The following is a 27607-nucleotide window of genomic DNA, read 5'->3' on the forward strand; positions in this document are numbered from 1 at the left end:
CTTTTGGTTTGCAGGCTAGTATGTAATCCACTGAGCCACACCAGCCAGGGCATATGGCTTATTTCTGATCGATAACAAAAAATGTGTCCTGATTGACCTGGGGTGTTTGGCGTCCATTCTTGTCTGAATAAATATGTATTGGTGTCTTTTGAGATATGTTTTATATTGCTCAAACAATGTTAGCTGGCAAGTCAAGAATGACTTCCTCTTTTGAAAGATCTTAATTTTTTAAATGTGTTAACAGTTTCGGTAACAAGCCAATCCCTTATTATTAGTCCTTCTCCACATGGGTGTGAGATTTGCCAAGGCCCCACGTCAGAGCCCCAGACCCTCCACACCCCACCACCCCCTCCTACCCGCACAGGGGCCTCTGCTCAGCCTGCATTTGTAGTTACAGCTTACATATTGGAACAAATGACTTCCTAATTTTATTACTGAGCTCCTGACTAAATGATAATATAAGCACATCGGGTTTCATGTATCAGGCAAGTCCAGGTAATGCCAACGCCCTAGAAATATTTCTATGAATCAGTCATCCATTGTCTATAAATGATAAGATTCACTGGGGTTCAGCTTGTATGTGTTCTGAAGATCCGGCGCTTGGGTTGAATCCACCACACTCCTCCACAGGCACGCAGCCATCAGCGCCAGGCAGCCTGCCAGGGTCAAGCCTGGACAGCCCCATCTGCCGCCCAGGCACCCGCACCATGCACCTGTGGGCCTTCCCAGTCCTGCCTTTGCCTCCATCTCTGCCGCTGTTCCCCGCCCAGACTGTGGTCACCCCTGAGTCTTTGTACCTGAATGGGGTGCACACCAACGTGCAGTATTGATCATGTCACCCTGTGCGGGTCCTGTTTGCCCAGACAGATGGAAGCTACTAAAGGGCGGGTGCCATGTCTCCCACCTCTTTGAAGCCCCATCACTCAATAACTGTTTCCAAAAAGTGGCAAAAGTCAAAACGTTTACAGTACCTAATGTATCTGCCCACAGACTTTCTTTTGCTACAAAAGAGCATCTAGTTTACCACGTCTGAATTGTGTAATGATGCACTCATTAGCAAGTGTGAGCAATGCCTCATTAAGATCCTCGGGAAAGGATTAGGAAATCCACTGATGGGAGGAATTTTAGGGAAGTTGCTTTTGGACTTCTTCCCACGAAATCCTGGGATAAATAGATGTATTTTTCTGTCCTTCTACTTTTATTTTTCAGCCTAAGAGGTTGTGGAAAGATGGAGACCCACAGAAGAAAGAGTGAGAACACCAGTAACTGAGAGCATGAGATAAACAGGCTCTTTGCCTTCCATTTGGTAACGAGGAGTCCTCCATTCACTGAGGCAGAGTCACATTAGCAGCTGTAAGCTTTGCCATGGACAAAAAAACACTACAAGCCAGGCTAAAAATTTCCCACATTGGCAATTTAGCAGCCGTCCAATGTTGAGGACGCTTTCTCACCTTAGCCGGGGAAAACTCAGGGACGAACGGGGCACGGAACCCCGAGAGCCTGCTGGGGACGTGCCAGAGGAGATCAGGCAGCAGATGCGGTGAGGTTTGTCAGCCACCCCACTGGTTTCAGGGGCACGTTGTGCTCACAGTTGCCTCTGGGAAGTGAGTCACCCCTTGCAGAACCTGTCGTAGCTCAAGTTCAGTCAGCCTCCCGGAAGCCTGGGAGAAAGTGTCACTCTGTCCTCCCACAAAACCTGGGCCATCTGAGGCATCAATGCGTGGGGCGGGAGCCATGGGTGCCACAGGTGAGGATAGAACCGGGGCTGGCACGGGGGAGGGAAGGTTAAGAGACACCCAGGGGAGAAGGAAGGGAAGCCTGCTGAGTGGCCCACGGTGCTCTGGTTCCAGGGAAAGGGGTGGTTGTTGAAGTCCGAGCCTCAGAGACCCACGTGTGACAGGCCAGGGACCACCTTCTGCTGCTACTCCTCACTACCGGGCTCCTCGTCGCTGTCCTCCCCCAGAGGAAACGCCCTTGTGGGCTTCTGGACCTCGTGCTTCCGGGTCTCCATGGGGCAGTCCTGGCCCAGGATTGCCTGCAGTGCGGGGCAGGGAGAGAAATCACTGCCCATCTCTTCCTCAGGCTCCGCACCTTCCCAGCCAGCTCACCCAAGTCTAGTGCTGCTGAGGAAAGACTCCAGGAAGAAGCATAGGACCCTCTTTCTGCTTCATGTGCGTGCACAGGCCTAGTCAAGACAAACATCTGATATCCTGTCATTGAATCCTAATAGCTGTAGCTCAGGCTACAGCTGAAGTTGGCACCACCCCATCAGACCTTCCTTTCTTCTATTGTTCCTCTGAGCAGCAGCTACACCCGTCCCTAACCCTCCCACCCCCTCAGCTGGCTGGTGCTGCAATCAGAGGAAAGTATCTAGTTAACTGAAATCACAGGATTAGTTTCCTTCCCCTGTGGTTTGGTGTTTTAAGAGGTGATTTGATAAGGAGACACGAATGAATGAACGAATGAACCCAGCGGAATTCTATCCATTTTAGGGAGATAATTTGGTAATGAACACTTTGCTGGTAACTGCAGTCTTTGATGGTCCCTGTTCCTGACTCCTACAAACTTCCCGTTTTCTTTGTTTACTTAGGACCCTGCTTCACTGCCTGCTTAGAGTAGTTATGTAGAGAATGGAAAATAAGGAAGTCCACAAAGGAAAGATAAAGTTGAAAGTGGGATCAGAAAACCTGACAATGCAGAGAGACGTTGAAGATGGAGGAAGTAGGAGCACAGGATGAAAAGGAACGAGAGAGACATGGAAAGAAACAAGATTTTTTTAGCAGTAGCAGAGCCCTTACCAGCTTCTCCTCCTGGGCTGGGGGGCTCCTCAGGAAGCAGCAGAGAGGGGCATAGGCGATGTTGACGACTCCGATGATGACCATGAGCCAGGGGAAGCCCACAGCGTGCACAATGGCGCCGCCCGTAGATGGGCCTGTGAGGAGGAAGTCCAAGTCACCAGTGTTTACGAGGCTTGATCACACGGAAGGTACCACGTGAGGGTCGTCAGTGGTGACCCAGAGGATGTCCCAGGGTCCAATAGCTCCAGAAGCCTGAGAGAATCAGCCTCCCAGCTCCACTTCCAGCTTGTCACCGGCGGAAAAGGGAGACTGGGACACCAGGTCCTGGGTGCTCCTCTCTCCCTCTCCACAACCCCCAACATACCTATAGCAAAGCCCATGCAAAAAGCCACATCGGCAATGGCGTAGACATTCCCGTACACGGAGGTGTGGCGCAGGTCCACCAGGTGCCCCATGATGGGCATCATAGAGGAGTCCACCATGCCTGTGGCCAGAGGGAATGGCACACCCTCTGTCAGCAACACCCCAGGCCCCTCCCTGCCGGCACACCCTCCCTCCCCGTCCTCTTTAGTCCACTTCCTTAGCCTGCGGTCCCCCTACTCAACAGGAAACTCATTCCAAGTAGGAATATGCACTCAATTCTCCACACCCTTGCCGGCTGCCCTCCTGATCTGTTTGCCTTCCCACAGACCAACATCCAGGGTCTTCTTATTTCCTTGAAGGGCACTTCTTACCTATGGCAAAGCCAAGCCCTGCGTTGGGAGCAATGAGGCCAAAAATATCCCGAGCCAGAGGAACCTGCAGGAGGGAAGGAGGGAGAGTTCATCAGGAGCCCAGCTGGGCCGTGCGGGGGCAGCTCAGCCACGAAGTGTGTTCGCCTGGCATGCACTCCACGTGCTCTGAGCCCCATGCATTATCCGCTTGGATTCTCACACCTCCTGATGAAGAACCCTTTACCTCCACTTTGAAGATATGAAAACTAGATTGGTGCTGTTTGGTCAAATGCCCTGCCCAAAGTTACAGAGCTAATAAGTGGCAAGGTCGAGTTTGAACCTCAGGTTTGACTGCGTTATATCGTAACCATGGTCCTTCTCTGTTGCAGGGCCCTCCCTCCCTGTACTGCACCCCCACCCCCCAGACCCACACTCTGTCATCTTTCTTCACTGAATGGAGTTCCTCTCATTTCTATCAGCAGCAGCACCCAAAGGTCTAGGCTAAGGCTTAGCTTGGAAGCCACTGGAGCAAAAAACAGAGGAGACACCAACAACCAATTATCCATAAGCTAGAGGGCAGGTGGCCTGTGTGGTGCCACATCAGCACGCCTGTGATGCTCGTTCTCTCGCCTTGCCTCCCTGGGCATCTGGTACCCAACCTGCTACCCCAGCACACTCACCCCTCAGAGGTTTAATGTACGATTTAGATTTTAGTGGCTGATACTGATTTTTGGAAAGATTCCTCAAGGGGTATTTATATTTTATTGACAGTACGGGCTACGAGCCCCTGGGGTGTGCTATGTGCCAGACCCTGCTGTGGTCTGTGGATGCCCTTGGCTGCCCTGTGAGCGTGCTTCGATCCCCATCTCGGAGAGGAGAAAATGAAGGTTTAGAGAGCATGAAAGGAGCTCTTGAAACTGGAGAAGCCCTTCTTTCCTTCTTTTTCTACCCAGTAGTCTGGTGCCGGGGGCTGAGGCAGAGACGATGGTTCACCCAGTGGCTTATGAAGCTCTGTCAGGGTGGGGTGAACAAGTGAAGTCATGAAATGCACCATCCGGCTTGCCCCGAAACAGACACCCACGTGCATTGCTTCCTGTGCCCGTACACAGAGCCTCAGCCGGCCCCTGCCCTCCCACTGCCTCTCCCTCTCCTCCCCCACCTCTCTCCAGCGGGACGCCTGGTGGCAGCTCTCTGGCTGCTAAATTCCCACTGATGCAGAGATGGTCTCTCTGACAGTCCTCGCCAAGTCGACCCTCGGCTCATTTTGAAGGACAGTGATGTTTAAATGTCTGGGTCTTCCTCTCTTTTCTCAACTAGACCTTATTATACTTACACAAAGCAAGCTGGTACCTACTACCACCATGCCGATCAGGGAGCAAAGCCACCTGGGAAACAGAGCTGTCATTAAATGGTGCCAAGGGGAGAAATCCCTTCCACCCGCCACCCCTTCACCACCACACGGGCTGGTCCTACCGCCCCTAATTCCAGGGACCCCATGGGAGGTCGGAAGATTAACGCATCTCTACGTGACCAGGTGGCACCCCGGAGAGCCCCTCCCTGTCCTTTCCCTCCCCACCTCTCGCCTGGCTCCACGCCTCTTCTGCCAGCAGAAGCAGAGGGGGCCCGATGGGAACTGTTCTTCCTTCCCTTAGAGGGGGAGCCAGCTGAGAGAGAAGGACAGGCCCCTTAGGTGTAACCCTCAGACTGGATCCATGCTGTCTCCCCATTCAGACAACCTCTCCTCTATTCACCTCTTGTTTTCTCTTCAAGACCCATCTCAGAAACCAGAGAAGTAATGCCAAACTTCTTTCCTTCTCTGGTTGCCTAGAGCAGTGTTTTTTCTTTTTAATCTTTATTTTTAAAGTCTTTATGCTGTGCTACGAAGATGACATCAGAGCTGCTGTCACTGTCATGGAGGAACAGGACCCAGACTCACACCTCTCAGCCCCCAGCCCTTGGGGGCCCTGGGGCACCTCCCCGGCACACAGCGGCAGCAGCTGCCCCCAGCGCTGCTGCTTCTCAGGCCTGTTCTCTGGGGGCTTATTTGATCTCTTCCACGGGACAACAAGCACCTGGAAAGTGAAGGCTGTCCCTCAGGTATTCACTGCTGCTTCTGCAGCAACGGGCATAGGGCTGAGTGTCCTTTCTCCTTTTGGCCCTGGTCACCTGCCCGCCCCATCCTCCCGGGGGCAGTGTTTATGTGTGTATTTGTCCTAAACTTGCCACCTCAAAAAAGCTGCTCATCATCCCCGGCGCAGGGACAGCCTCAAAGGGCTGTCCTGTCTTACATTCCTCTTGCTCGTCCAGATCCCCAGTCTACGTACCGACCCATCTTGTTGGCCAACATGCCAAAGAGGTTGGTGCCGATGAGGTAGGACATGCTGGCAGGCAGGAAAGCCAGACCTGTAGAAACACACAGGTCCGCACCTCAGGACACGCCCCGTTTGCTCTAAAACACCTCGATCCTACAAGACAGTGAAGTTAACCTCAAGGATCGCAAAGCAGTTTGCTTTGTGGGTTGGCGACCCCTGTGCAGACCCAGATGGACGACTGAGGACCCCACACCGCTGCGTTCCTCGGGAGCAGGGTCCCGTGTAGCTTCAGTACACGCGGTATGCTCCAGCTCCCGCTTGGACCTCGGGGTGAACAGCCCCTGTGAGCCATTCTCTTGGGTGAAGTACCCTCGGCCGTTGGTACAAGAACACGCACATCGGAGAAAGACAGACACACTTCCTGGGAAGTGAGTTCCTGCCTGGCTGCCTCCCCGCCTTCCTATCGCTTAGGTCCTGACGTTGGTCGGTTAGGAAGCCTTTCTGAGCTCTGGTCTCTCATCTGGGGAAGACAAAGCTATTGTTACGTGGCAAAAGCTCACATTGAGGAGCACATCAGATGACGAATGCAAACGTTTGCAAACTGAAGCCCCGTCACAGTGCGTCCGCGGCAGTGGAGTCACCCTGGAGCAGAGTGCGGAGCCCACGGCTCTGGCTTCTCTCCGTGGCTGGGCCAGCTGTTAGCTCTGTGACCTCGGGCAATTTATTTACTTCCTCTCAGTCTTAGACTTCTGTCATTCATTCAGTGCTTTTAATGAGCTTTGTCATATGCTAAGTATTCTCAGGGCTAGGGATAGAGTGATGAATCAGAGAGGAAATCCTAGTCTCCGGGAGCGAGACAGATAGTAAGTGACTAAACAAATACATGAAAAAGATAATTTTGAAAAATGATAACTTTTGTGAAGAAAATGTAATGTGATGTCATGACAGAATGACCAGAAATGGGGCTAACTTAGATTTGGTGGGTCAGGGAAGGCTTCTTTGAGAAGCTGACATTTAAGCTAAAGCTAGAATAACCAAAGGAGAGTTTTCAAGCAGGAAAACAAAACAAAACAAAACAAAACAAAACAAAAACAAGCACCGCCCCCCCCCCACACCCCGAAACACCACTTCATGCAAACACAGAAGAAACTGCTGAGCCTGTTCTAGGAACAGGAAGGAGGCCCAGGCAGCCGAGGCGCCCGGTGCGAATGGGAAAGCGCCGGGAAGCGCGTGCCTGGAACCCGGAGCTTGTGTGACGCGGAATGGGAAGTGTTGGAGAGGAATGGCCTACTCTGACCGGCTTTCTGAGGTCCCGGGTTGTGGTTGGAAGGGTGGCTTCACAGGGCAAGAGTGGGAGCCAAAAGACCACCCGCAGAACCCAGGAGAGGCGGGATCGCGCCTCAGCTTGGGAGTCGCCGTGGAGAGGAGGGAATCGTGTGGCAGGTATTTTGCGGGTGGAGTCAGTGGAATTCCCGGTTGGACTGGCCACAGGCAGAGTGGGGGTGGGGGAAAGAGAGAAATCAAGGAAGACCCCCAGGTTTTTGTCTTTATCCACCGGGTGGCTGGAGACTGGAGGTGAAGGAAGAGCGTGGAGGGCGTCTAAAAGGCTCCGAAGGCCTATCAGACGTCCAGTGGGAGACGCCAGGCGGTCGGGCACTCGAGTCCGTCGGGCACTCGAGTCCGGAGTTCTGAAGCAAGGTCCCAACACAGATGCACACCTCCGACTAACTGGTTCGTGCATCACACGAGCCAGGGGAGGGGCTGGGCTCACCTGCAAAAGATCAGGTGGAAAAGAGTAGAGACCCACGGTCTGCAGCTCTGAGGATCCCTACCTTTAGAAGTTAGCAGAGAGGAAGGATGTGGAAAAGGGGGAAATGAGCAGCTGGTGGAGGGGAGAAAGGGGTGGAACCCAGGGGATGAGGGACCAAAAGGAGTTTGGCCTTGGAAAGGAGCTGAGGTGCGGGAGCGGCGAGGCGGAGGCGCTGGTGCAGACCGGGAGCAGCGCAGTGAGTGTGCTCCGCGACGGAGGCAGGTGAGCTCCCCTCTGGGTTCTCCTGTTTTCTCCGCGGGCAGGAGCTGAGAACGACCAAGCTGAAGGGGCGGGGCTGTGTAAGCGGTCTGGACGGAGAAGAGTAAAGGCGTTTTGGAAAGTGGGATGGAGAACATAGCTACGGGACTTACAGAAAGATTGTTGGACAGCGTAAAAACCTACCTTAGTCAACTCTCATTAGAAGTAAAATTTAAAAGAAGATTACAGTGGAGCTGAGAAAAAGAACCTATTTTAGATCTGTGGCCCCAAAGCTAAGGCGAGACCAACAGTATGGCCATGAAATTTTCTGCAGTCCCGACCCCGGCTCGTGTGAAGGCGGAGCAGAGCAACCAGACAGGCTGGGCCGGAGTCGAGGCTTTGCCAGGTGATGGCCCCAGGGGAAGAGTGGGCAAAGGAACACCAAAGCTTTCAAAGGAGTGGCATTGATGGTGGACTTGGATCCATCTGGATGGAATCCAAGTTAAGACAGAAGTGGAGACACGAGCAGTGATGAAAGCAGAACAAGAATTGAGGCCAATGGCGATCTCAAAGTTGTCAAAATTTGTCGAGGTGGGGGGATTTGAATGCCTGAGCAGAATATATGTAAGGTGATAACTGGGCTGCTTGGAAGGGCGACTTCAGATGGGATACCGGTAATGATGTCAAGGTCAATGTTCTGTAAAGGTTTGACTGGTGAAGGGGAGAGGAGGAAAGGGTCATTGCAGAAGAGCAGGTTAAGGAATAGGCCAAGGGGTTAGAGGGTAATCGACCTGGATATCGACGCCCCCCAAAACAGGGGCAGGAGTAGAGGTGGAAAGGATCAACAGCTCTAATGATGGAGATGCAGTGACTAAGGGGTGGGTGCTACAATTTAACAACAAGATCTTCAAAGGAGTTGGGGTCTTTGAAGGAGAATGAAGAAGAAGTGATTCAGAAGCAGCGAAGGAGGAACATGGGCGGCCTACACGGGGGCTACAGGAAACTGTGTTCTCAGGGGACACCCAGGGGTCAGCACCAGGTGATGAAGGGCGCGTGCGGAGCCCAGGCTGAGGGCACTGGGACCTGGCCTGGACAGGAGGTGCCCTCAGGCCCAGCGTTTGGAGGTGGTGGTGGGGTGGGTAATGGAAATTGGGCCAGAACAAGACACCTCTACAGGATGGAGGTAATAACAATTCCTACAAGACAAGCGAGCTGTGGGGCTTAAATGACATCATGCAAAGCAACCACTTTGCATAGCTCCTGGCCCAGATTAAGTCCCTGCTGAGCGCTGGCCTTAATTAGTGTCATCTGGTGAGAAACACGGTCAGGACTTGGACCCTGCCTCCCCGCTCCAACGCCAGGTGTTCCCGCCACCCACACCCACGGCACGGCCACCAGATGGCTCTGGTGCAGGGGCTGTGTGGCATCCCGGTGAGAGTTTCCGTCGGCCTCACCAGCCGCTCTGCCTCTCTGTGCTGACAGGAAGCCATGCTGCCCTGTAGTGACTATGTGGTGATTACAGTGAAGCCCAAAGTCAACAGTTCCCTGGTTACCAGCTGATGGCTTGTTTGCTTTTAATATCTCTCCTGTGGGTGGAAGTGAAGTATACCTTAGTGGATTTGTCCAGTTGACCTGTGCGGCGTGGCAATCTGTCTGAAACTGTGCCTATTTGTTTTTGTTTAATTGCTTTTAAAACATGAGAAGTTTTAACTACCCAACTGTGTACCTGATTGTCTGGAAAGAAGTTCCTCTGGGAAGCTATCTGCCACCTAAATGGTTGTCTCAATGTCATTTTAAAGGATGTGAAGCTTCTGAAGGAGATTTCCCCCATCACAGCGGCTGGTTCTCCCCGACCTGGGGAGAGCTTGCATTTCAGCAGCACATTGTGCAAAAGAGGGGCTCCACACGTATGTCGCAACACACGTATGTTGTTCCCGGCCCATCTTCAAGGGGTGGGGACGTCACTGGCTGTGACTGTCAAAGTGATGTAAACAAGAATGATTACAAAACAGTAATGATTTTAATTTACTGAGTATATGTCATGCATGGTGCTAATCCTTTTAGAATTCATATAGCAATTTAGTCTGGAAAACAACTCTGAAAAACAGCTCATTTTTACAAATGAAAAAAGTGGAGCTCACAAAAGATTAGAAAACTTATCCAGGGTCACAGCCAGTAAGTGGCCACTGAGAGTCACACCCAGGTGGGCCTGTCTCCAGGCCTGAGCTCTGCCTACCCTCGGTGACTCGAGCAGTGGGCAAATGGGACCTTCGAGTGCTCGGTGACAGAAGACCACCCTTCTCAGAGGCCTCATGTCCCTTGTCCCTAAGTGCAGTGTTCTGCATTTAGGGCAATATGTTTCGAAGTGGGGCCAGTGAGGCCCTCTCACCATCACCTGGAAGCTTGGAATGCAAACTTGTTTCACTGAAAGCCGGGTGGGGCCCTGATACCCAAGTTTTAACAATCTTTCCGGGCAATTTGATGCAGATAGCACTGCAGACCGGTGTAAAGGATGGAGGAAGACAGAGCCTCCTTGAGCTCTGATGTTCCTGCAAAGGGCACCGTGTGAAGTCGCCCTGTGTGAGCTTCCTCACGTGTCTCACCTGCCACTCTGCCTCTCCTAGTGAGAAGTTGCTGCCTAATGGAAACTACCGTGACGATTACAATGATGCCCAGTGTCAACAATTCCCTGGTTACTGGCTGACGGCTGGTTTGCTTTATATAGTCTCTCCTTTGGGTGAAGAAGGCTGGGGAAGGGCCGTCTCGAGCCATGGGTCCCACCTGTGCGGCCGGTACCTCGGGGCAGAGGATGCTGGCTGGCACCAAGCACTGACTAACTCGATTAGTTGTCATGGTCAGAGGCAGCTGCCGCCCAGAACAATTCAATTTGGGGCTGGGAGCCTTGCTTAGAACTGTCCCCTAAAAAATTAGATTTAGTGCTTTTATCGCATGCTGAGCTGCATCAGGTTCTTATCGGCTCCCACTCTGGCCCCATGAGCCTCTCCTCCCTGCAGTGACGGAGCACTTTGCACGTAGCCTTTTCTGTCCCTGTCCCCAGGTTTCCCGAAAAGGAGCAGAGGAGGCTGGAGGCCTCTCCCCTGGGCCCAGAGCTCCCCACTGGGATGCAGAGTCAAACACCTCCCCTGGGTGAGGGCTGCAGGATGGCAGACTCCAGAAGCTCCTCTTTTAGAGGTGAAGAGATACCAAAAAACCTGAGATTTTACTGTCTATCTCAGATTACTTTGTATTCATACGTGGAATCTAATGGACTAACTGAACCAACAGGCAAAATAGAGGCAGACTCACAGACAGAGCAGGCTGACAGCTTGGGAAGTGGGAGTTGGGGTGGGTGGAGGGCTGGAGCACAAAGGGAACAGAAGAGAAAGAACTCAGGGTGCAGAGAACAGTGTGGTGATTGAGGGGAGGCGGCTGGGTGACTATGGGGGGATAAATGGTAATGGACAAACTACAATGAAAATAATGTAAAAAAAAAGTAACCCGGGGAAGGGGAGCTGAAGAGAGAAAATGTAGGTGGTGATGATGGTGCCTATTCATGTTCTATGGGGGCAAGGCTGCCAGTTATTCCTCAAATGACCTTTGAACCAGACAGGGTCCCGACGCCCGTCTGAGAGGTGGGCAAAGGGGGTGCTCAGCAAGTCCTTGTGATCTGCACAGCTGGCATAGCCAATCAACAGAAACGAGAACTTGCGTCCTCAGACTAGAAGCCGTTAATGATTTAGCCACACAGGCAGTTGCTGCTCTCTAGCTCTGTCAACAGCACCTCCCTTCCTTCTTGGGCTGCCTCTTGGAGGGACCACCTACCCAGTCAGGCTTGATTCACAGCTGCGAATGGGCAGTGATTCTATGAGGGGAGCACATTGTCCCTCTGGGACCCCGGAGACCTGGGCCTAGTGATGCTGCTGGATTACCTGAGAAAGGGCCCGTGGCATGCTCTTCTGCTCAAGCCTGAGCTGCGGACCAAGATCACTTACCCAGCTGCCACTCAGGGGAGCACATGGTCCGCATCATCCAGATGGGCAGTGTGGGCTCCAGCATGGCCACTCCCATGTTGGCAAAGCAGAGGGAGCCTGGGGGGACAGTCCCATGAACTGCCATGGCTGCCCTGAAGCCCGGCCCCTCCCAGCACGTCGGGGGGGGGGGGGTGTCCCCAGCTTACCTGCAGCCACCAGGATATAAGGGTCTTTGAGGAGTGTAAGGAGCGGGGTCCCCTTGGCACTCTGAGGACATGGACAACAAAAACCTCCGTCTGTATAGTATATAAATCTACCCCTTTGCACAGAATCTGAGAATGTGCTGACATGGAGTCAGCCCCGCCCCTGTGGCTCAGTGCCCTCGCTGCCCCAGCTTCTGACGCTGGCCACAAGCAGTGGGCTCCCAGGTTACCTCCACTTTGGTCTGACTTGGCTACGAATTCAAGGTAGTTAGAGCAAACTTCCCTGTACTTTTTGCATTTTTTATCTTTCTTTCTTCATGGTTTGATATGAACTTCCCAGAGCCACCTTTGGCTTGGGGGCAGGCAAATACCAACTCCAACATTTAACTGTAAGGATGCTTTTGGGGGAGGCTGCCTGGATGACCTCTAAGGCCTTCTCAGCACTGGGATGTTGTATCCACAGATACTCATGGAACACTATGTAACAGTTAACACGGGATAACACAAGAATGAAGTGTTTCGCATACTCACAACTGTAAACCTACTTTTCCCCACCCTGCATGTTAAATATATATTAAACTCATGACTGTATATGTGTATATATAAACTTAGCACATGAGTGTGTGTGTATATATATATTATATATATATACATACATAGCCATATATATGTAGTTATACACTGCTTCACAATGGGGATACACCTGAGAAATGTGCTTAGGCAATCTTGTCTTTGTGCGAACATCATAGCATGCAATAACGCAAACCTCGATGTTATAGCCTGCTTACACTTAGGGTACATGGTGCAGCCTATTGGTCCCGGGCTACAAGCATGTACAGTATGTTACTGTACAAACATCATGAGATTAAATCAAGCACAAGGGAAAATTATGCAAACACGAGACGCAGTAACTACAAGATGTATGATGCTGCTGCTGGTGTCACACAGCAAACTACATTACAACAAACTCTTTTTTAATAAGTAGAAAGAGTATATTCTAAAATAACGTTAGGCCCTGGCTGGTGTGGCTCAGTGGATTGAGCACCGGCCTGTGAACCAAAGGGTCGCCGGTTCTGTTCCCAGTCAGGGCACATGCCTGGGTTGCAAGCCAGGTCCCCAGTATAGGGCACTCGAGAGGCAATGCACACATTGATGTTTCTCTCCCTCTCTTTCTCCCTTCCTTTCCCCTCTCTAAAAGTAAATAAATAAAATCTAAAAAAAATAATGATAAAAAGTACAGTAAAATACAGAAACCAGTAACATAGTTGCTTATTATCATAATTGTATGTGTTATACTTTTATACAATAGCAGCCCAGTAGGCCTCTTTATACCACAGACAGGAGTGACACACGGTGCCATGACTGGCTACGATGTCAGAACAGCCACGATGTTACTAGGAGGTAGGAATTATTTTAGCTCTACTATAATCTTATGGGCCCACCATTGTGTATGCAGTTTGTTGTTGACCAAACATTGTCATGTGGTGCATGACTGTATGTGCTTGTGTGCATCACCTAAGGTTTCTCTGAGGCTTCGTAGGCCCTTCCTCCCCCTTTGCACAATGTCCGGCTAGACTCCTGCACCGTCCCCCGTGCCACCCTATGACTCTGTCTGGGAATCCCAGTTCAGTTCTCATGTTCCCAGGCTCCATCCCCTTCACCTTTCTTAGGTTTGGCAGGGGTGATCTAGGGATACCTGGGTCAGTGCCCTTAGCCATGTATCCCCTGGAACTGGAGCTTGGCATGTACTCACCTCAGGAGAGAATTTGGAGGGCTGTAAAATACAAAGCTGGAGTGCTAAGGAAGAAAGAGGGAGAGAGACGGTGCAGTTTATCCACTGAGTGTCGGAGGCTCCAATAACTGCCACCTGCTGTCACCAATCCACACACAGATCTAGCTCCCTGAGTTCCTTCCTTCCTAACTAGGGCAGGGCAGTCCTGGATCCACTCAAACATGTCAGGACCGACACCACAGCGTAACACATCTCCAACCTGGCCTGGGCTGTCACCTGCCTGGTGGCCTTGCATGGTGATTTACCTCCATCCAGTAGTGCCAGGAAGGCCAGGATGAGGAAAGGTGCAGACTTCCCGACAAACTCGTACATCACACTTCCAAAGGGAGCTCCCACTGGAAAGGCAAAGCAGATGCAGATCCCAGAGGTGAGGGCCAGGGCCCAGGCAGCATGGCGTGGCCATGTGGACCCCATGGTGTTCACTGAAGGCCCAGGGGCTGAGCTCCACATGAGGTTCTGGGGATTCAGAGCTGAAGAAGACCCAGCTCCAAGGTCTTTGTGTGCTAGTGGAGGAAACGATTGTGGTGGGTGGGGGGCAAATAATTAGAGCATGGTAACAGGTGAAGTTCAACAGTAAAGGTCCCACCTACAAAGGGCTGAGTAAGCACAGTGGAGTGAGCTCAGGAGGCCACAGGGCTTTGTCAGGTGGACAATACTGGTGGGGAAGAACCACGTGCAAAGTACACAGATGTGTCAGAAAAGAGAGTGTGGTTGGAGAAGCAATAGAGGAGTCAGTTCTCCTAGAATATGTGCATTTGGGAGGGATGTAGAGGTGGGGAAGGTCAAGGCCATATAGTTAAGGGCCACTAGATCCAGATACAGCATCTACTTGGCCTTGCAGGCTAGGGAGGAACACCAGTGCTTTTTTGGCTGGGGAGAAGTCCCAGCAGCTCTGGGCGCAGGGAGCTTCCTCAGGAGCAGCTTGGAGGAAGGACAGACTGTGCGAGAGGGCAGGCAGAGACTGGTGCCACATTCCATCTGAGATGGGCTGAGGAGCTGGCCTTGAGGGAGTGGCTGTAGAGGACACAGTGGGTGTGTTTGTTAGGGAGGGAGAGGAGAGAGAGTATACAGGGGTCCACCAGTCTCAGCTTGGGCGTCTGGGTAGGTGGGTGCTAACAAAGAGCAGGGGTTTTGTTCCATCTCTTCCCTGTGGTTGTAGAGGGTGGGGTGTGGGCCAGACAAGGGACCTCTGGTGTTTTCTCCCTAATTAGCTTGCAAGCTTCTGTGGGGCAGGAACCACATCTGGGCTTCTTACCTGAATCTCCTCTGCATTAGCATCGTGCATAGCATGCAATAAGTGCTCCATAACAGTATGCGGCCTGTTGCATACTAAGTCAATTAAATCATATGAAGGATGAACCTCAAAGAAGGGACAGCTTTATAATTTGAAGCTTGGGATTCAAGCCCAGAACACCTGCATCTGTACCCTGGCTGTGGCATTTCCTGGCTGTGTGACCTTGGATGGCTATTAACCTTTTCTATTCTCATCTCTGTGTTGGGGGCAACCACTCCTCCTTCACAGCACCCTGCCGAGGGTTGAAGGAGATTGTATCTGTAATGCATGCAGCACTACATGCATTACAGATGTAGTAATGAGGAAGGGTGCAGATTTCCCGACAAACTTGTACATCACACTTCCAAAGGGAGCTCCCACTGGAAAGGCAAAGCAGATGCAGATCCCAGAGGTGAGGGCCAGGGCCCAGATTTTCAACATGAAAATCTGACAAAGAGCATGTTCTCATGTTGAAAGCTGACCACGTGGTGAAGCAAAGGTGAGGCAGTGGCTGCTAACAGAGATCCACCTCTTGACTAGACTAGGTTTCTGGACTGTTCCTTAAGGGCTATTCAGCTTTGAAAGGGGAAAGTGATTTCATCTTTCCTGGACAAAATTTTGGAAGGGGTCAAAATATGATTGGACGGAGAAAGAATGAAAACAGTGCCTTCCATGACCTTAGAAACACCTGCCTCCTAGAGCCATCGGCAGAGAGTCTGCAGTACCCCACCCCTGAGATCCTGGGTCTGGGGCCAGGAGCCACGTACCCAGCAGTCCCAGCGCCAGGCCCCCCAGGGCGATTCCCATGGCACGGCCTCTCTCAGAGTCATCCGTGTAGACACTGGCTAGCATCCCGAGACCTGAAGGACAGAGACAGATGGAGTTAGCATCTCTGCTGGAGTTTCAGCTTGAGGAGTTTTGCAAAGCTTAACCCACAGTATTTTACAAATCCTTCCCCACTGGTGCCCCCAAACTCCCACACTGCTCACCCCTTCTGTTCAGAATATTGTTGGGAGTGTAAGTCTCTGGGAAGTGTAACACAGAACACCATTGGGTTTCACATCATGTTATCATTTCCTAGCACCTTCCCTGATGGACAGATCTGGACTAGGTCAAGGAAGGGAAACCTATGACCCCAGAGCACTGCTCTACTCAACAGGGGAACCCGAGGGTGAGGGCGAAAGCCCTGTGTGTCCAGAGAGGGCGTGGGCTGAGCGTTGCTGTCCCCAGAGCATGTGCTTTGTGGTGCAGGATTACATTTGACAACGTGTTTGAAAGCACCATGCAAACCGATGCTGTCACCGGCACTGCTGACATCACTGTTCCTGTAAAGTGGTGAGAGGGGACAGAGAAAAGAGGGCAGAGTGGCATCAGTAAAAGCCAGGCCCACTTCACGGTTTTGCCTCGGGCTTGCTCTGAGCTGAGCTGGCTGCCTCTCAGCACTATCGGAGGAAGTGATGTCAGGCTGAGGGATTTACAGGCAGTGCCGGCAACTCTATAATTGTCTTGCTTTTGAATCACAATTTCTGCCTTCTAAGGTATTTTCTTTAAATTTTTATATAAATCTTAAAGAGATAGTGTGTGTATATGGGTGAGCGTGCATGCGTGTGTAAGATGTCAGTGTTACCTGCAACAGATGAAAATGAAGACCCGATGCCTTGAAGGGTTCGAGCCACAAAGAGCAGGGCGTAGGTACCAGAAAAGGCGAACACTGGGCAAAGAGAATGTCGAGAATGCTCCAGTTAGCAGGCTGCCTGGGTTCCCAGCCCGCGATGTCACATATGTGAGCCACTATGCCTGTGTTTCAGTAAAGCCTGCTTGCTGCTCCTCATTTCTAGAGCCCTCTTTCTAGGCTCCCACCCCTTAATCAGGACTGTGTTTTAACTGGTACGAAGGCTGAGAAACCGCAGAAGCACAAATGGATCCACCGTGCCATAGACAGAAGGCTGGATTTCCATTTTTCATGCCCAAAGCCAACGTCCAACATCTGTCCACTGATATCAGGGCTGTCTAAGAAGTTCAAGGCCCCGGGCTGGGATCTTGTCCTTAGACCCTACTTCTGGATCCTCCATATGCAACACCCAGACTTGACCTTTGCCACTGTTGGGCCTCAGTGGGTCACCCAAAAGTGGGGGTAAAAAGCTATGCGTACTTGAAGGACCATAGGCATCGGGTAGACAGTAAAGTCATATCTTGCTATCCAATCAGATCTTTCCCTTTATCTTATACTGAAAGATCTTTTAGCCACACTGAACCAGTGGTACTTACTAAGCAATACTGAACATACAGCTGTGCTAGACTCTTAGCAGATGTGAAGTAAAGAGATGTCCAGTTCATGCCCCCGAAGAGGTTCAGTCTGCTAGAGACTGACATAGACAAAGCAGAACCAAACAGAAATGTTATCAAACACTAAATTACAGGGTGTTGGTGCTGCGGTTGGTAAGTGAGTGCAGACATGTCTCACCTCCAGTTCAAAGGCAATGCCCACAAAAGACAGAAGACTCCCTCCCAAAGTGTCTGCATCAGCGGAACTGATATCCCTTTGCCCGCTCATTACAGATGTCCTCGCTCATCTGATGCCTGATAATCTCCCTCTCCTTCCCGACGTGATCACACCATCTCCCAGACACACACACACTTGGTCTCTCCTCGCCTGGCCTCCAGTGCCTGCTCCCAGGCCTTCAGATTTCCAATCTGCTCAAGGTCAGCTCTTCCTATATTGTTTACTAACTCATCTCAGTTTGCCCCATTGGCCCGGGGTTTTCTTGGCTTTAAAACCAAAAGTTTCATATCTTGGAAGGCACCTCAATCTCATGGGAAGTGGGATGGTTGGTCATCCTACTTAGGAAGACCAAAGCAATTTCTTTTTTACTTTGCATCCCTAACACAGGCCACTATTTAGCTCCTAATTACACTGAGTCTGGTTCCCAGCTGGGGGCCCTTAGGGGTGGCAATGGGCAGCAGCAACCTCTTTTTAGTGTTTCAAAAGCCCTAACAGATGCTACATGGGAGGCACTGAACACCAAACGTTTGCTAGGATCAGGCCAACTCAAGTACAGTAACACTGGTCATGCCATGGAAACAATGTCACTGTGTAATACAGTACATACAATGTGGTGGATAAGAAAAGCTTTCAGGCCGGGTCTTTATACTAAAGACTATGGGGTCCTGGTGGGGAGGGGAGTGGGTGGAGGTGGAAGAGGGTATGGGGGGTGGATAAATGGTAATGGAAAAAATATAATAAAGATAATGTAAAAAGTTAAAAATATAAAGACTATGGGATCTTCTAGTCCTAACTTATTCTGTGGGCTGTTTGTCAAGCCTCCCAGGCACTGAAATAACAGGTCCTTATGACTTTGATTAAATTTACCTTTAAATCCTATCTCTGGAAATCATCTCTCTCCCCCCACCCCCACCTCTCTCATAAATATATATCCAGCAGAAGAGAAGTAATGCCTGCTTGAATGTGGTTGGTAGGGTAATAATATGGGTATAATAATTTATAGTTTTATTTTGAACATTTCACCTAAAACGTCATGTGGTATGCTTGAGTGTGATATTGTTAAGTTACAGAATGACATGCTTATGATTACCCCGAGGTAGCCGGAGACAGCAGCGGGGACCTGACTGCTAATCATGGGGTCTGGACCTCTGCAGGCTAAAGATAACGTGTTGACCTAAGTCACATTTCAGCTTCTGAGACCGAGCTGGGATGATCCCCCGGCTACTTCCCCACGAGGCCAGACAGAGGGATGCTGGAACAGACCTCAGAGCTGTCCTGGCCACAGTGTCTTGTGATTTTGCCCTCTATAATCTGTACCCTACATGCCATCAGAGAGTGTGGGCTTTTGAGCATGAGCATCCCATTCTCCTTGGTTACGGCATTCATAATAAAATAGCCAATCTTTTCCCCCCACAGTCCTTGGAGTTTAAGGTTTGGTTCTGCTTGTGCAGGTGGACAAACACTTTTTGCTTTGGAAGAGCATTGTAAAGTCCTGGGGAACTGGAAATATGTCTTTTTTTAAAGATTTTAAAAATATTTATTTATTTATTTATTTTATAGAGAGAGGGGAAGGGAGGGAGAAAGAGAGGGAGAGAAACATTAATGTGTGGTTGCCTTTAGCATGTCCCCAAATGGGGACCTGGCCTGCACCCAGGCATGTGCCCTGACTGGGAATTGAACCAGTGACTCTTTGGTTTGCAGGCCAACACTCAATCCACTGAGCCACACCAGCCAGGGCTGGAAATATGTCTTTATACTTCACATTCCTTCAGTGACTTTTGCCATCAAAGCATATGTATGCTCCATAAAGTTTTGTGGAATGAATTATGTATGTCTCATTTGATGAAACAGCAAATTATTTGTTTTTAATGTACCGTGGAACATAGTAAACTTCTAGTAGTTCAGTAAACACCTCTAACTTGAATTTGCTCTGCTTTGCTTCAGCTAGGATTGCCTCAAGTAAGCTGCAGTCTGGAGTCAGAACTTAACCCGGTTCCTGCACTTTGTGGCCTTCTAGCCCTGAGTGAGACAAACTCCCATTCCGCACTGGTTGATAGGAGTCAAGCCCTGTGCTGGAAGGAGAAGCAATAAAAAAAAAAAGCAGAATTGTACAGAAAGGTGATAAGAAAAACCAGAGGGCTACAGAGGCCTGCTGTTTGGGTCAGAGTGTCAGCAGGGGCACCAGGGGCCACCAGCGGGCCCATGACCCCCCCCCCCGAGCAGTAACCCCCTCCCCATTCATTCCTTCCTCTTGCAATTCTCAGGGTGAATTTCTGGTCTTTTTTTCCCCACTTACTGTTCTTATTCCACTGCCGTTTTATTAGGAACATCTATTGGAAAGTGGATGGACTATTTGTCTTTCCCTTTCTTGTTTCTTTAGCAAATTTATTTTCCCAAGCTAGAACATTTCCAAACCTTTAATGTTCTTACGTGAAGGCAGTAGACTCTGGGATATTTCCCAATTGCTCTTGTCCAATTTAGATTCTTTGTTTGCTGACTTTTACCTTTGCAAATAAAAGATAATACAACATCTTTCCAAAGAATGTGGAGGTTTGTCCTGAACTCACTCAAGGGATTACTGATACATGCACACACAATGGCACACACAGCAAAGCAGCCTTCACAGCTCTCCTCAGCTGACAGAAGTGAAGTATCTGTTCTTCTATAGCAGAATATTCAGATTCTGACTAGACTGAGTTACCATTATTGTTCTAGTGCCCATACCAGACACTGCAAAGCATTTAAACCAGTACCACGGGCCACTTAGCTAGCGTGACGCTGCTCTCTCCACTGCAGTGCATGTGATAAAATCAGAGGTAATCAGTGACGGGAAGAAAGGAGGAAGCAAATTACTTACTCACTGTGGAGAGAAACATGATAACAAAGCCAGCAAACATGGGAATGTGATATCCAATCCTAAAAGGGAATTTAAAAAAGATACAGTTCCAATGGGCATCCATATTCTGGGACTACACAGTTTCATGTAATTGAGAAGGGAAATTCACTTATTTGAGTACATGGTAAAACATGTCCCTGAATGCAGGTGCAGAGAATGGATATGACATGTAAATGTATATAAGCAAACAAACAAACATGCACTATTACCCACAGACCAGGGCCTGAGTCTTCTTTTCCAGAAAGGACAGCCTAGTCAGAGCGTGTACCCTTCTGAGAAATCAGGATAATCCCAAACACCGCTGCTAAGAAGCCAGTGCTCTGGCTTAGGACAGGCCTGCTCCCTCCTCTTCCTGTCTGGCTGGGCCCCAGCTCTGGGACACTAAAATCACCTCAGTGCTATGCTCCCTTCACCGTTCTCTTCTTAGTACCCTACAGTTGTTAGGTCACTAAGAAAATCTGGAGCCCGTGGCATTTCATCAACATCAGGCTATCCTTTGGGGCAACCAACTTTTCTAACAGTGCACCATCCTGGGGTGCAGACAAGAGAGCTTCTCTTTTTTCCCTTCTAACCCCCTTTGGGTCACCCCAGCCCACTCTCTCGCTCTGGAGCCACAGAGCACCCACGGAGGTACCTGTTGGTGAGAGGCCCCACAAACGGGTTGACCAGAAGCTGCATCAGAGCCTTTGAAGCAAATAGAACCCCGACTCGTATGTTCTCTTTCTCCAACAACTCTGTGTCTTGCAGGCAGTCGTTTTTATGGGTTGAGGTGCCTCCAGTGACTGGAGGCGGAGTGGTGCCAGAAGTGCCATTTGTCCATGCCGTGCCCCTGGGAGCATTTTGTTCAACAGCCACAGTGTTGTTATCAAAGAAGGAGAAGATCTGGGAAGAGGCGGGGGAAGTTGCAGCAGGGGTGGGGTGCAGAGAAGGGTTGACTTCTTTATATTCTGTGGCATATAGGAAGGTGGGCACAATGGGCACTGAAAGTCAAGAAAGACAAGGGGTCAGGGCTAAGGGCACATTGTCTTCTTAACACTAGATGGTTCAAGGTCATTGCTATGAAGTTCCGTTTCATGCTCAAGGCAGATGTCTACATGATGTGATTTGAAACCCACTATAAGACTGGGCCCACCCACATTATACCATTAGATAAAGCACCTAAATTCCAACTATCACATAATTGGTCCTCATTATTCATAGATTCCATATTGGCTAATTTGCTTACTGCCTAAAGTGTATCTGTAATCACAAAGCCAACACCTGTGGAGTTGTCATGAGTTTTCTTGGACATACGTGTAGAGTGCAGGGAAAATTTGGAGTCACCAGTTGCTCACTTTTCCAGCTGAGGCTGAACAAGGTAGGCTCTGCCTTTTTATTGCGGCCAATGCAGAGCGGGCAGAGCTTGGAGACAGGAGAGCAGCTGGTGCGGGGCAGGAAGCTGCAGCTCTGGGGCTGCTTGGACAGAGCTCGAATCCCAACTCTGGCGCCTGTCAGTGAGGTGGCCTCGGACAAGGCACCTAACTAGGCCTTGTCTGAGACAAGGCTCTGAACCTTGTTTTCTCTTTTGTAAAGAAATAGAAAAGACTCACAGATACAGAAAGCAAACGGATGGTTGCCAGATGGGAGCGGGTTGGTGGGCGGGTGAAACAAGTGAGGGGATTAAGAAGGACACATTGGTTGTTACAGAATAGCCCTGGGGATGTAAAGTCCGGCATAGGGAATATAGTGGGTAATACTGTAATAACTGTGTGGTGCCAGGTGCCTGGACTTATTGGGTCATCACTTCCTAAGTTATAGAAATGTGTAATAACTACACTGTACACTTGAAGCTAATATAATATTGAAGGTCAACTGCAAATGAAAAATTAAAAAAGATAAGAAAATAAAATCTGCCAGGATGCGCTGTTCCCAGGATTAAGAGTACAGTCTACTTGGGATGTGCGTGTATGTATCTCTCCCAGGAGCAGTGAGTCAGCGCTGGCTAAATGCAGGGTCTGCAGCAACTTTAGAGAGTGTAACTACCACGAGTAACGAGAATTGAATGTATTGGGTTAACAGTTTGTCTCAGAAAGCTTCATGTTTGAAAGCATATGCTTTACCCAAGGGGGGGCAACATGTTAGCACCCATTTGGATACTAGCATAACTGAATGCAAAGATGGATAGACTACCAACCAAAAAAAGGACTGAGGGAATGAACCACCACAAAGGTAGGTTTTGGTAAAAAGCTGGATATCCATAAAGCATGTTATTTCCACAGAGCAGAAGCTGGGGTGGCAACACAGCAAGAAGGTGCTCGCTGTTCCAGCGGCCACAGGAGCTGCTGGTGCCTTGGGAAGACAGTGGGGGTGTGGTGGGGTGGGTATAATGCTGGTTCTGGCTCCACTAGGCCTCTTTTTGGATCAGATACTCTGCATCTCCTTCTCTTTGAACCTCTGGAGCTTTCAGCAATGGTTGGCAGCCTTCAGACCCTGTTTCCTGCCATCCCCAGCAGCCTCTGTGCACCTTTGAGCACGAAAGGAAACATTCTCAAGTGCATTCGCTGCTGAAAGCTCGAGGGGGCTGTGCTGTGGAGCCCAGAGCCCATGACCCCCGGCACAAAGGCCCAGACCTACCCACCACGGTGAGCAGCATGTTGTCCAGGAGCAGAGCCACAAACACCACCACCAATACCAGCTTCCGGGACTCTCTGCCCTCCCGTAGCAAGCGCCCTGGGGCGTCCCAAATGGCCCTGAGCATGACCACGGCGCTGGGGGGTCTTGTCCTCCGGGTGCTGGGTGGAGGTCCTGTTATACCTGCAGGTCTTCTGCTGCCTTTACAGAGGAGGTGAGAAAGTCTGGCCAGAGCAGTGAAACTCACTATTAAAATAAAAAGTACAGAGTTGCAGGCGGTAGGGCGGTATGTGAAACTGCTGCATGCCCATGTCTCTGCTTGCCTCTCACCCAGCTTACTAACTCACTCACCGGGTTCCCAGAAGGCCTTCCCGGGAAGCAGCGCGGGGCAGTTTCTCACACTGGAACTCTGCCTTGCAGGCGTGTGGATTCTGGAGCCCACCGAGCTCCGTGTCTACAATGTCAGACACTGCCTGTCACCTCGATGGTTACATCCCATCTGAGGACTATTTACACTATTATTTGCTCAATTTTTCCCTCTAAATTCACTTAAAAAACTGAAATACTTGTTTTAAAAAAGAATTTCATGTGCCAGGCCAAAAACAAGTTATGGTCTATGCCTATGTGTCACACAAACTATTCCAGGTGCCTTGAGAGTGACGTGTGCTGCCCACAGAGAAGCCCAGCGTAGACCAGCCCTTTCGCCTCCGCCGGGCAATCTGAGGCCCTGGCCGGGAGGGTTGCCTCAGGCCACACAATCTGCATTCACCTGGATGCAATCCCAAGCTTTTTAACTTGCCCGATTGTACAGTGCAGAAAGGTACATTATTTACATAAGTGAAACACTTTAATGGTGGAACCTAAGCAGCTCTTACAATCATGTTTTCAGACAATTTCAATGACTTAGAAAATACTTTTAATGTGATGTTAAGTTTAAAAAAGGACATTAAATTGTATTTATAGCTTGACCTCAATGACATAAAAATTTATTTGCACCCTTTTAAAAGACTGGAAAGATGCATACCCAAATGTCAGCTATTATGATCAATACTTAAATTATCTTCTTTTTTCCTTTTCTGTAATTTCTAAATGTTTTATTGTTAACAGTTTTCATAATACAAGAAGTAAATAATGCTCGGTGTGTATCACTGGGGTTCAGTAGTCAGCCTCAAGGACCGGGCCCCTCTGTCCTGTTCTAAGACGGGCTGCGAGGAGAGCCTCACTGACACAACGGTTCTGAGTAGCTGAGAGGTCCCCTCCGAGCCAATCCCCAGGTAAGTTTCAGCCAGAAAATGCATGTGATCATGTAAGATCCCATATAAACAATGAATTTCTAAATACAAATTTAGTTAGAATACACAGAGAAGGGAATAAAGAGTCTAAAAGGAAAGCAAAAGAAAACTAAAAGACGTAAAATGGCTTCAAGTAGGCACTCTGAGGCTAGACCAAAAATACAAACCAACAAACCCAACAATCCAGACCAAACCAAACCAAACCAAACCAAACCAGGAGTTTGCTAACTAGTCAGTGGTGGACTTTACTTTAGAATCAATATTTTCTGCTGAGAGACACAAATCACAAGGGAAGATGGGATTTGTCCAGAGAGAGGAACTTCTCACCTGGGAGTCTATCTCGTGTGGGCTACTCCGGGAGACGAGGCAGCTGCCAGCAGGTCAGCAGGGACTCTGTTCTCTGAGCGCGGACGTGCTGGCGGATTTATTGCTGCCTGTTATCTGAGGAGGCCGTATGTTCCCTTTGTCCACAAAAATTTAATTGGAACCTCTAACAGGTTCCATTCAGACCCTTCGCTCACTGCGTCAGAGGCAGGAAAGCAGGACTGGAGAGAATAAAGGGAGGGGAAATTTTCCTAAGCAAAGAAGCACTGGGCTGCTCCGCTTTTCATCTGCGCTTATCTCCCATCGAACTCTTTAACTCCTGCCTGGAGCCGAGTACGAGCTGGAGAACAAAATGGAGCCAGACTTCAGTTTCTGTCCATCGCTGCAATACTTAGTCCGAGAGGCTCCACACAGCCTGATTGCTTTTTGGAAAGAAACAAATGTTACAACACCCACAGGACCTAATGTGCATGCATGCGTGTGTGTGTGTGTGTGTGTGTGTGTGTGTATAAAATCTATGCATGTTGTTCTCAAGCCATAGAAATCCAACATCTATGGCCTCTGTAAAGTCACAGATTGTGCACTGGCTTCCCAATGCTAGCCCAGTGCCTGGCCCACAGTAGCATTTCTTGGAAGGATGACTAGATGGATGGCTACACGAGAGAGAATGATTCGCTGTGGATCTCAGAAATGCATTATAGGTCTATGTTTTTCTGATATTATGAGTCATTGGGGCAGCCCTGGGTTGCAGGTTCGGTCCCTGATGGAAGTGCATATGGGAGGCAACTGGTAGATGTTTCTCTCTCATATCGATGCTTATTGTCCTCTCTTTGTCCCTCCCTTTCTTCCCCTCTCTCAAAAAAAACAAAGTCAGTGGGGTAAAGACTACAGACAATTTGCCAAAGAGCAAATATAATTAAAGAGCAAGCGTAGCAGCAGAGGTTTCCTGCTGTGGAACTGGTAGGACCCTCCTAATTGTATGAATTAACTTGGAAACTTTCATTTCAGGGCTAACAAAGAAAGAAAGTACCAAAGGAAGCCTGGGGAGAAATGTATGGGGAGGAGGCAAGGACATTAGGGGAGTGTATGAGTTTCTTACGGCTGTTATAACAACTACCATAAACTTAATGGCTTAAAAAAAACACAGGCTTATTATCTTAGAGTTCTGTGGGTCAGAGGTCCAAAACAGGTCTCAGTGGGCTAAACATCAAGGTGTCGGCAGAGCTGCAACCCCTCTGGAGACTCTAGGACAGACTCAGTTTCCTTGCCTTTTCCAGCTGCTGGAGGTGCCTGCATTTCTTGGCTGGCAGCTCCTTTCCACCTTCAAAGTCATCAGTGTTGCATTAACTCTCTCTCTCCCATTTAACGCTTTTTCTCTCTAACCTGTTGTCTCCCTCCTCACTGATGTAATTACATTGGGCCCAGTCAGATATTACAAGATAATATCTCCATCTCAAGATCCTGAACTCAATCAGATCTGCAAGTGTTTGGCTCCAAGATTAGAATGTGAACATCTCTGGCAGGGGTGGGTGGGGTGGGTGGGTGATGTTCTGTCTACCGTAGGGGGCACAGAATACCAGCCCTTTTACATACCTTGTGGCCTGAGTCCCTATATGGGGGGGGGGGGGATTAGGACCAAAAGATGGAGGAGCTGTATTAAAAAAGTAACAGGACTCTGGACATAAGGCAGTGGCCTGTTTGGAGACTAGGTGACACTTCTGCCACTATGCATTCTGTCCTAAGTATAGCTTTGTTACTCTGAGGGTTTAGGGCAGCCACCAGCAAAGCAAAACTACGTCTAGTAGCGAACACCAACAGCTGAGGGGCTGGGTAGAGCACCTCCACAGGGAAGAAAAAGCCCTCTGAGATATTTCCAAACTGGGGATGCACCAAATAATTGGGGAACCATGGTTTCGGGGAGTTGAGCATCTGAGAGCAGGCACAGGCTGAGAACCATCAGACTTTGGGCATTAATAGAAACAATAGCAACAATAATACTGGCCATCATTTATTGAACACCTACTACATGTCAGGCATATTTCTAATATATGGGGTCTGTCCAGAAAGTATCCATCCACGTACTATGAAAAATAGCGAGATTTATTGAAGAAGCTACAAGATATAAGAAACACTGTACATAGGACAATGACACTTCAGTCCTTTTTAAGGAGGCACCTTGGGACTTCACACAGTTATGCCAATGCCATAAGCTGTCCCATCATATTTTCCTGAATCTCATCGATGGTCTGAAATCTCTTCCTTTTCAGAGGTGATTTTAATTTTGAGAAAAGTCAGAAGTTGCAGGGCACCAATTCTGGGCTGTAGGGGGGCTGAGTCACCTGGTGATTTGACTTTTTGTGAAAAAACTCTCCATGAGACATGATGCATGAGCAGGCATGTTATCTTGGTGAAGCTGCCAATCACCAGTTTCCCACAGCTGTGGGCTTCTGAATTATCTGAATAGTTTCCATGGAGGACTGTTCAAGCTTAATGCAAAATTTGATACAGATTCATTCCTCTACTTGCTCAGTCATTATGAATGCGATGGCCACACAGTACACATGCTCACTCAATGGCATCTACCACCTCCGCTGACTAGGACAGTGAAGTCGTCATTGTTCACACATGCACATTCCAATTTACTCTCCTTGGCTGCCAGGTTACATCGATGTTGTGCAAACTGTTCTCATTATATTAACAATGGCTGGACTTTTTCCAGACAGACCTTTGTATTCATATACTACATATAATAAACATACATTATATCTATATTTCAGTCAACTATAACCATGCTAGTAATCACAGGTTAGCCAAGCCTGGGTTGGTCTCATAAATGCCTATTACTATAATAGTCAGAGTTTTGTCTAGTAAACAGAAATGAGCTTGTATCTTCTTGTTTAATTTTTTAATGT

At 49.4% G+C, this 27607-nt stretch overlaps 1 protein-coding gene across 2 annotated transcripts; it reads right to left on the bottom strand.

Moving 5' to 3' along the window:
• Positions 1-446: 446 nt before the first annotated feature.
• On the bottom strand, positions 447-23275 carry SLC18A1 (solute carrier family 18 member A1). Of its 2 annotated transcripts, XM_028521527.2 has the most exons (15): positions 23083-23275; positions 21104-21449; positions 20431-20489; positions 16698-16781; positions 15838-15930; positions 14043-14132; positions 13759-13802; positions 12009-12069; positions 11824-11919; positions 5836-5914; positions 4845-4896; positions 3533-3596; positions 3163-3282; positions 2799-2932; positions 447-2035 (listed from the first exon to the last, which is right to left on the bottom strand). In XM_028521527.2, exons 1-15 carry the CDS (start codon positions 23204-23206, stop codon positions 1922-1924), a joined length of 1560 nt encoding a protein of 519 aa, XP_028377328.1. In that variant the 5' UTR covers positions 23207-23275; the 3' UTR covers positions 447-1921. The 2 variants fall into 2 exon arrangements, with proteins under 2 accessions (XP_028377328.1, XP_028377330.1); XM_028521529.2 differs by lacking the exon at positions 2799-2932.
• Positions 23276-27607: the final 4332 nt, after the last annotated feature.

This window comes from Phyllostomus discolor, chromosome 8, assembly GCF_004126475.2.
Source record: "Phyllostomus discolor isolate MPI-MPIP mPhyDis1 chromosome 8, mPhyDis1.pri.v3, whole genome shotgun sequence".
NCBI lineage: Eukaryota > Metazoa > Chordata > Mammalia > Chiroptera > Phyllostomidae > Phyllostomus > Phyllostomus discolor.